This window comes from Ranitomeya variabilis, chromosome 4 (genome assembly GCF_051348905.1).
Source record: "Ranitomeya variabilis isolate aRanVar5 chromosome 4, aRanVar5.hap1, whole genome shotgun sequence".
NCBI classification, from domain to species: domain Eukaryota; kingdom Metazoa; phylum Chordata; class Amphibia; order Anura; family Dendrobatidae; genus Ranitomeya; species Ranitomeya variabilis.
In genome coordinates, this window is record NC_135235.1 from 51,946,221 (window position 1) to 51,956,793 (window position 10,573).

At 40.7% G+C, this 10,573-nt stretch overlaps 1 protein-coding gene across 1 annotated transcript in view; it reads left to right on the forward strand.

The window, feature by feature from the left end:
• LOC143769711 (alpha-2-macroglobulin-like protein 1) overlaps nucleotides 1-8,528 on the forward strand; it is a 135,897-nt gene extending 127,369 nt beyond the window's left edge. The window contains exons 33-36 of the mRNA XM_077258497.1: nucleotides 3,392-3,460; nucleotides 5,181-5,283; nucleotides 6,061-6,102; nucleotides 8,193-8,528. Coding sequence (XP_077114612.1) covers nucleotides 3,392-3,460; nucleotides 5,181-5,283; nucleotides 6,061-6,102; nucleotides 8,193-8,212 — 234 coding nt within the window. The 3' untranslated portion in view covers nucleotides 8,213-8,528. The remainder of the gene's footprint in view (nucleotides 1-3,391; nucleotides 3,461-5,180; nucleotides 5,284-6,060; nucleotides 6,103-8,192) is intronic.
• Nucleotides 8,529-10,573: the final 2,045 nt, after the last annotated feature.

The window sequence follows — 10,573 nt, forward strand, 5'->3', positions numbered from 1 at the left end:
TCAACTGTATAAAGCTGAGCTTCAGTCTTTAGGCTTTCGGCCTATAGTATCAGATATTAAACTGCATTTGGCCTTCAACTTTGGTTACGGCCTACTAACGGTGTCTGCCGCTCCCTGGTGTTGTCCTCAACTGTATAAAGCTGAGCTTCAGTCTTTAGGCTTTCGGCCTATAGTATCAGATATTAAACTGCATTTGGCCTTCAACTTTGGTTACGGCCTACTAACGGTGTCTGCCGCTCCCTGGTGTTGTCCTCAACTGTATAAATCTGAGCTTCAACCTTCTGGCTCTCATTAAGTGTTTGTTTTTTTTTTAAATGGTGTTTAGGGCCTACCAACGGTGTCTGCCGCTCCCTGGTGTCGTCCTCAAGTGAATAAATCTGAGCTTCAACCTCCTGGCTCTCATTAAGTGCTTTTTTAAAAAAAATTGGTGGTTGGGGCCTAATAACTCTGTTTGCCGCTCCCTGGTGTTGTCCTCAACTGTATAAAGCTGAGCTTCAGTCTTTAGGCTTTCGGCCTAAAGTATCAGATATTAAACTGCATTTGGCCTTCAACTTTGGTTACGGCCTACTAACGGTGTCTGCCGCTCCCTGGTGTTGTCCTCAACTGTATAAAGCTGAGCTTCAGTCTTTAGGCTTTTGGCCTATAGTAGCAGATATTAAACTGCATTTGGCCTTCAACTTTGGTTACGGCCTACTAACGGTGTCTGCCGCTCCCTGGTGTTGTCCTCAACTGTATAAAGCTGAGCTTCAGTCTTTAGGCTTTTGGCCTATAGTAGCAGATATTAAACTGCATTTGTCCTACTAGTGTGGTTGGGCCCTTAAAACAGTGTCTGCTGCTCCTGGGTTTGCTACTCCACTGAACAAAGCAATGCCGCCTGTTTAGTCCTGTTACCAATTTTGAACTGCATTTAGCCTACTTTATTCTTTGGCCCTATATCTGTGTTTCCTCCTCATCCTGCCCATTGCCCAGCCACTGCTAGATGAGTCTGCTGGTACATTGACCCAGACCACTACATTCCCCTTGCACTCTACACAGCCAGAATCTGACCCTGCTGAAAGTAAGGCTCCCCTTCCCGCATGTTATACCACCTTACACAGGGACAAAGAGGAAGGTGCAGATGAAAGTGCAGGTTCCTTCATCAGGTGGGGGGGCATACTCGTTGGCGACGTCACTGGCACAGGGCCCCTCAGAGTGCGCAAAAGTGTCGCTGCCGGTGGGAGGCGCCCCCGCCATGCAAACACACCGCCGTACTTTGAGGGGCCCTATGCCAGTGCTAATGCGAACAAGTGGGCCTCCCTGCTTGCTCAGGATCACAGCACTTGCAAAGTTGAAATACTGTAGGATCACAGCACTTGCAAAGTTGAAATACTTACCTCTCACTGCTCCACCGCCGTGACGTAGTCCACGTTTCCTGGGCCCACTAAAACCTTGAACCAGCCCTACCCCCCACAACTTTTGCCAAATGACCCCCAATTTCCAATGCCCAACCATTATTATAAAGTTAATTAAGATTGACAAGCTTCAGAAACAAGAATGGATGTTTTTGGCATTAAAATGGGCACTGTAGGTGTTTTCCTGGCCTCCACTCACTGCCGACTATGCTTCCCCATTGACTTGCATTGGGTTTCGTGTTTCGGTCGATCCCCGACTTTTAGCGATAATCGGCCGACTGCACTCGACTCGACTCTGGACAAAGTCGGGTTTTGCAAAACCCGACTCGATCTTAAAAAAATGAAAGTCGCTCAACCCTAGTTATGACCCATCTTAAGTTTTGGAATTTTCAGTTGCTAGAATCAAGGGGAGGGGATTTTGGTTCAGCCCAGAGGGCAGGAGGGTATTGACCCAAAAGGGATAAAGGCTAGTGTAAGGCCATGTGGCCACTTTCTGGTATGCTTGCTGGTCTCTCAAAAGAGGGGGCCGTGTTGAGTAACATGCTATGAAGGGACTAAGAACCAGCTGGAAGACTATGCCCCCCTGCTGCCCAGCACACACATGGTCGAAAATGAAACCGGTAGTATACTCGATCTATCTGCTTATATCTATTGTACGTCACCCGTATTTGCATATCTTTTCATTGTATATGCATAACCATTGTGTATATAGTGTATTATCTAGTGTGGCCTTAAGGCGATTAAATATTTACTTTAACCTTGGGCTGCTCTTTTATCTCCATCCACACTTCCATTTATCGTCTTAACTTTCCATGCTACCAGGGCTGGTTTCTTCCTCAATATAATCCCGTTCTTGGATCGGGCCTATTTAACAAGGAACTGATGGCAGTCCTGCCGGGTTGACCAGGGGCTTTTTCACTGGTGATTGTGAAAGGGGCCTCTCAACCTGTCAGGGTTGTGGGCGAGTGTGGTGCTCCGTCAGTGGCTGTGTGAGTCACATCCTCTCACTCCCCATGCCTACCTGGGCCCATGTGGACAGGGGGTGTCTGTGTAAAACTGTATGAAGCTGACCTTACGTGTCTTGGGGGGATAAAACATCACGTTGGTGATAGTGGGGAGACTACATTACGTGATCCTCCTGACGTAATAGTGAAATCAGGTGGGTTGATGAGGTGCAGGTCCATCACACAAATATGTTGCCATTTTTGGCATTTTACATCAGTCCTGGCTAACTCCAGAAACTTTTAGAAAATCAGGCAAAGTTCAGATTGCATCCAATAAGTTAATTTCTGAATGGAGTAACATTTCTTGCGGTGGCACATGGCAGTTGAAAGATGTTCCAAATTGATTAGGAATTAAAGAACTTGCAGTGCTGCATGTATTATGCAAGGGATTGGTGTGGCATGAATTAATACATTATGTGGAAGAAATCCTCCAGCTCTAAAAAGCCCAGGCAGGGTACCACTAAGCAGCAGTAGTGAAGTTTGAACTTGATTAATGGCTGTTTGCTGTAAATGGAGTTAGGATTTGTATGCTTGTCTACGCCACCCATGTTACAGGGAACAAGAAAAAAGGAGAAACATGCAGACTGGCAGCCATGCAGGAAGTCTAGTCAATAGGTTGTTGTAAAAGTGTGCAATTCGCCAAACAAGAGCTACTGTCAAATGAGGTGACTGTCTCAGATCCGAACTGCAGATATGTGCTGTACGGCAATGTGAGAGCTGCTGAAGTGATTGCCAGCAGACAATTGCAAGGGAAAAGTGTCACAAGTGTTAGCTCAGTGGAATATACTTGCTGACTACCTCTATTCAAGCCTATTGCCTCAGCCACCTACCATACTTTCAAACATAAGAAATACATTTTGTTTGTTTGTTTTTTATTTTTATTTTATATTGTTATTTTAACCTTACATTTTACCTAATTACATTATTTTTGATTTATAAAAGTTCGAAACAATGGCATTATAATTATTTCTCAGCCATTTACCTTATTTATTTTAGTTGAAAAACAATCCTATTGTTGAAAGAACAGAGATCGCACCTGATAAAGTTACAATTTACTTGGAGAAGGTAATGTGACTTACAGTGTTTTCTTATTTTGTGAGGCCTTTCCCTAATAAGTCAAATTCATTTATTTAATCAATTGTCTATCTCTACTGTATTCAGACTATAATTTGAATTCTTTATTATGTCAATGTACAATCACAATTCTAAAAAATATAACAGATATTTTCTCTAATTAGATATTTTCTCTAATTTTCCATATCCATATCTGTATTAAAGAAGCATTCGTCCTCCCATCAAAGTTTGTATTATCTTAATAAATTGTAATCATTATATAGTGCAGTGTACTTACAATTGCTCATTTTGCCTTTCTACCCAGCTAATTCTTCTTTTTTCTCTGCTCTTTGTAGAAATAGGAAGTCCCTTCTCCCTGCATTTATCATTCCCCTCTTCACCTCCTGACCCAGCTGCTCCCTACTCCCCTGCCAGGGATTTTTGCAGTGACTTATGACTCATACAGGGAAAATTGACCTCCTGTTTCTACATTTAGAGTTTAGAAGGATTCAGCTAGTCAGTTTTTAATCATGTAATTTTATATATCATGGATGTTCATGTTCTTATGATAATATCCTCACTATTTTTGAGAGTCACCTTCAAGTAGTTGCATTAATCTTTATACAGTATTTGCATGGCAAGACACTCATCGCTATCTAATACATTTAAGAAGTTATCTCGCCAGCATTATCACTTATCTGCAAGATAGGAAATAGATGTACAACTTCATTTCCAAACAAGTTGGGACGCTGTGTAAAATGTAAAGAAAACGTACAGTAAATGCAATTAAATGGAAAATCGTAGTTCATTCACAACATAACAGAGAACACAGATCAGAAGGTGAACGTTAGATATTTTTCTATTTCATTTTGGAAAAAAAAAGCTAATTTAGAAATTGATACAGCAACACATCTCAAAACTGTTCTCCAATGTGTAGCATCTCATTTTCTTTCTACAACAGTCTGTAAAAGTCTGGGAAGCGAGAAGACCAATTACTGGAGTTTTGGGAGAGGAATGTTTTCTCACACAGTGTCCAAAGTTTTTTGGAATTGGGGTTGTATAATGAATAGAAGTTTGAACTCTGGGCCACCTATCAATCCCCAAAATCTGGTTCCAAGTCTCTCTGGGATGTCGATACGTGAGCACTGAGCACTGATTCTTTCACTTTTCTAGATCTATGAGAGCAATAGTGCACATGCATTAGCACAACTCCTATAGAAGGTTGTAATCACGCATGCACACTCCATTGACATGGGAGAAATGGTTCCTCCATTATTAGGAGTAGTTGCGGACCCAGCAATCTGCCGTCACTGATTTTTTGGCTATGGTAAAAATGTTGGTGGAATAAAGTTTCCGAAATGCCTTAGCTTATCTTTGAATGCTACTGTAAAGTTGACCACAGTTGGCATGATTTAAGTAGGATCTTGGTGTACCATCCAAATTCCTGCTGTGTAGAACCCATCAGTTGCGCAGCAAGTTGTAGATCTTAACTTTTTCCTCTTCAATGGCAGATTTGCAGCATATTGTGCATTACCCCTGATTTTCTTGAACAGTATCTGCATCTTAGCCACCAAATGATTGATCTAAGTTGGGTAGAGTTATCATACTCCATGCCATTAGTTTTGCATTTTTAGTTTTTGATAATAAAAGTTCAAATACAATTGTGGCCACATAGCAGCCATTATACATCTGTGCACATGTCCAGTTCTTTCAGTTTTTCTTTCATCCACAGCTCACCCATGAAGTTGAGCATTTAAGATTCTCCATCAAGCAAGAAATAAACATAAGCAATCTGCAAGCTGCAAAAGTGAAGATTTATGACATCTATGCCTCAGGTGTGTAGTAAATAAGACCTAAATTAAAAATTTTAATGACTCTGCTTATTTTGGTGATTTTTTTTTTATCTTTGGGAAAATTAAACTCAAGGGATTTGTCCACCTTTGGGGACTCTTTTTTTCTCTTCCTTAAAAGAGTAGTCTGGCCTTGGGGTACAGGTCTGACATCACTATATGTGACTGCAAACTTGTGAATACTCATATAGCGCACACTGCGCACTGTGAGGATTCTCAATGCCGGCACGGGAAGCAGATGGTCATGTGATCACAAGCATGCGATATGTATACTCCACATTCCCACTCAACTGTTTTCATCATCTCTCAATACACTTGCATTGAGTGAGACCGCGCGCACATGTATGCAAATCGCATACTTGCAATCAAGTGCCCACCCGCTCCCGGTACCTCAGAGTCCTGACAGCACACATTGTGCAGTTCGGTGCGGTTCCCAAACAGTCGCACCATCAGTGATCAGCTGCCTGTAGCTCCGGCGGTGACCAGATATGCACATTGTACGGAGTTGGTGTGCAGCACTGTTGAATGCATAGCAGCAGTCACTCTACGACCTCTGTAACTCCAGTCAATTTTTTATTCCGAACAGTGCTGAACTGCTAGCTGGTGATTGGTGGGGGTCTTCTGTCATGCCCCCACTGATCTAATATTGTAGACCTATCCTAAGAGTAGTTCATCAATATCTTGTGACCGGACAACCTCTTGAGCTTGTATCATGTTTTTTTACCTTTGGTCATCTGCATCTTATGTTTCTACCAATTTTAGATGAACAAGCCGTGACTGAATACAATTCCCCGTGCAGTACAGGTACGTAATAACAATTCTTTGAATCTAATCTGCGGTAGGTTTTTCTGCCAGTGATAAATCATTGTGCACAGGGAAGCCTTTACGCTATTGGTTGCCTCGCACGGGACTATTTTGGTGCCCTAGATGTATTAGCTCATTTTTTTCAGACTGTAAAATGCACCACATCATAGGACACATTTAGGATTTGGGCAACAGAAAACTTAAAAAAAATTCACGCCGATTAAAACTTTCCTGTTGATCTAAGGAATCTGAGGGGTTAAAGTGACCAACTATGCAAAGATCCAAGAGCAGGATGATAGGATACAACAGCGGCCATGTAGGGATACTTGTCTGCTTACATGGTCTCACACAGAGTTTGGGAAATGTGAGACACCCCCATTCACCGGAGCTATACAGCGTGCAAGAAGTGGGGATGGACTCACACTTCTACATATAGCTTCAACAAAGGGATATCCAACGGAGTTAGGAATCTAATAAAAAGGACAAGTTAGGATGTGGCTGTCAAGGGGAGCATATCCAAATGCCCCACCAACCCCAGCAAAGATGCCCGTCACTGCGTAAGAAACCTCACCCCTAAAAAAGACAGCTGCTTCAGCAGCAGAGACCATCAGCAAATCAATTGTCCATCCTGTACGGGACGGGTCAGTCATTCATAACTTAGTAATCTGATTCAGATATTCCTAGCTGTCCTTAGATATATAAAAAAAATTATCTGGAGATGTCAGCATGAGTTCTGCAAAAATAGTAAAAGATGAGAAAACATTACCTTCTACTTGGCACCTGACCACTGCAGCCAATCACCGCAAGGATGATATGCCGAATACCTACAAGCCTCAGTGGTCATATGCCAACTTTGCTACCATCACTGCTGTTTCCAGTGATTGACTGCAGCAAACACATGCAGGAAGTAGAAACATCTTCACTGAAGGACTGCCAACAAAAATAGTTCATCCAGGTGGTGCTAGATCACATGAAAGAGGGGGGATTAACCAGGCGAGTATAAGTATTTTGCTATTTTCATACATCCTATTCTTTTTGATCCTTGTAAAGATAACAGAGAAAAGGGAGCGAAAATGTGCTGATGATAAGCCTTGGCTGTAGATCAGGGAGAGAGTACGTTGTCCAGAGTAGAAGCTGTAGAGAGTGTAATGTGTAGAGGCCTAGAGAGATGTTTATAGGCAATGACACTTCCAATACCTGTATCTGTACTCAGGAGAAGTGATGGGCCGGTGGGACCTGTGCGGTTGCAGAGATTGGCCCTTGCATGAAGTCACAGCAGGTCCGTTGAAGTAATTGTCTTGCTGTGATAAACCCCGCTTTTAGTTTTGGCAGGTCCAGTTATCAGCTAATGGTTATGGTTTAAACTTCTAAAATCCCCTTATTGCCAGGAGAGCTATCACTGACCTTGAGTTCCCCTCTAATGGCCAGTAAAAATGTAATATTATATGTTAGGTATTCAGTTGAATGACCGGCTACGATGGGTACACAATCTTTCGGGATCCCTATATTTATATTTATTATGCTATATTTATAGGGCAAGTGAAAAGATTTTGTTAAGATGGGATAACCTCTTAAACCAAACATTGGCTAAAGGATGAAATCAACTTGTTCAAAGTGTTTTCTGGTTGTTGGGCCCTCACTAATTTCTAATTTGTACACACTGATCCAGCATGTTTATTGTTTTACATAGTGTGAATTGATGTGAATATGAACTTATGTGCTTCAGTATACAATATTTGTTAAAGTTCCTAATATCTGTACACGGTACTTAAGGCAAGAAATTATAAAGTCACTAATGGCTTTCTATATGAAATAGAATTGAAAACGGTGTCCAACAGATAATTAGCTAGTAACCATACTGTCTCTTACTAATTATCATTTCTTATAAGTTGCATTTCCTGATGATTGTCAGACCTGCATAGTCTCCAGATATTGAGTCCACTGAGGAACAGTAGGTCAAATAGCCTACAATGGTGGTTGTACCATCAAACATTCAATCCACTACCAAGAAATTGTAGCCATTGTGTACATAATTGATTGCTGTTTGCTAATGATATAATTTTTGAATTATGAATTTCTTTTTTTTTTAGCAAAAGGAAAAGACCTTTGAACATAACAGTCATCTGAAGTCATGTGAAGCTCCTATGGAATTGTTAACACCTGTCAGCGTTTCAATAAATCACAAATATTCCCTTTATTGAGAAACGTCTCTTCTTTTAAAAACCTGAAAACTGAGTCATTAAATGGGTCGTCCGAACAAATATGTAGTAAATTAAAGTACTGCATAGATATAAAGTTAACAATAAGTACATTTTAAATGTAATATTGTCTGAATGGGCACAATGAGGAATATTCTCAATAATTAAGATATTTTAATATTCTGTAAAGAAAATCAATTCATTTCTGAATAAATTGATAACTTAGAGAGAACCTGTCACTTTCCTTAAACATGTCATCTTCTACCCGGTGTAACGCCGCTGTTCTCTAGAATCTGGTGCTGTTTTACTTTTTACTTTCTGAGATATGGCCTTCATTTCTCGGCATTTTAAAATTAGTCTTTTTAACCAATTGGGTGTAGTCCTCGGGAAGACATCTATAGAGAGATGATGATCATGCCCACTTTGCTGTAAAAAGTAGATTTACATATAGAAAAGAAAATATTTTATGGCTACATCAATTAAAAAATGCAGTAGAAAGATCAAGAGGATAAACAAAAAGAAAAAAATAATTGTCTATGCAGGAAATGAATACTTCATTTTTATAATAATTAATAGTATGCTACAAGAATTTTATTACACTTATCTATTGCGTGTGTTTTGCAAGACTCTTCATATTATGCAAATTTGATTATTTGGGGTCTCACCTATTTACCTAAATCTACGTAAATCCGTCATTAGATGTGACATACAGTAAAATAAATAATTATTTGATCCCTTGCTGATTTTGTAAGTTTGCCCACTGACAAAGACATGAATAGTCTATAATTTTAACCCCTTCACGACCTTGGGATTTTTCGTTTTTCCGTTTTCGTTTTTCACTCCCCTCCTTCCCAGAGCCATAACTTTTTTATTTTTCCGTCAATTTGGCCATGTGAGAGCTTATTTTTTGCGGGACGAGTTGTACTTTTGAACGACATCATTGGTTTTACCATGTCGTGTACTAGAAAATGGGAAAAAAATTCCAAGTGCGGTGAAATTGCAAAAAAAGTGCAATCCCACACTTGTTTTTTGCTTGGCTTTTTTGCTAGGTTCACTAAATGCTAAAACTGACCTGCCATTATGATTCTCCAGGTCATTACGAGTTCATAGACACCTAACATGACTAGGTTATTTTTTACCTAAGTGGTGAAAAAAAATTCCAAACTTTGCTAAAAAAAAAAAAAAATTGCGCCATTTTCCGATACTCGTAGCGTCTCCATTTTTCATGATCTGGGGTCGGTTGAGGGCTTATTTTTTGCGTGCCGAGCTGGCGTTTTTAATGATACTATTTCGGTGCAGATACATTTTTTTGATCGCCCGTTATTGCATTTTAATGCAATGTCGCGGTGACCAAAAAAACGTAATTCTGGCAATTCGATTTTTTTTCTCGTTACGCCATTTAGCGATCAGGTTAATGCTTTTTTTATTGATAGACCGGGCGATTCTGAACGCGGCAATACCAAATATGTGTAGGTTTGATTTTTTTTTTATTGATTTATTTTGATTGGGGCGAAAGGGGGGTGATTTAAACTTTTATGTTTTATTTATTTTTTTCACATTTTTTTTAACTTTTTTTTTCACTTTTGCCATGCTTCAATAGCCTCCATGGGAGGCTAGAAGCAGGCACAACGCGATCGGCTCTGCTATGTAGCAGCGATCATAAGATCGCTGCTACACAGCAGAATTGCAGGTGTGCTGTGAGCGCCGACCACAGGGTGGCGCTCACAGCTGCCGGAGATCAGTAACCATAGAGGTCTCAAGGACCTCTATGGTTACCATTCAGAAGCATCGCCGACCTCCGATCATGTGACGGGGGTCGGCGATGACGTCATATCCGGCCGCCCGGCCGGATGCGGTAGTTAAATGCCGCTGTCTGCATTTGACAGCGGCATTTAACTAGTTAATAGGCGCGGGCAGATCGCGATTCTGCCCGCGCCTATTGCGGGCACATGTCAGCTATTCAAAACAGCTGACATGTCCCGGCTTTGATGCGGGCTCACCGCGGAGCCCTGCATCAAAGCAGGGGAGCTGACCTCGGACGGTATAGTACGTCCGAGGTCAGTAAGGGGGTAGGGTAATTTTAACATTAAGAGATAGAATATCAAAAATAAAATCATGAAAATCACATTGTATAAATTATATAAATTCATTTTCATTTTGCAGTAAGAAATAAGTATATAGAAAATAAAAAGAGAAATGTGGCAGTCACCCAGTTTGCAGTGAAGTTGATGTCTTTTATTTTACCATATCAAGGTTACAGACATTTTCTTGGA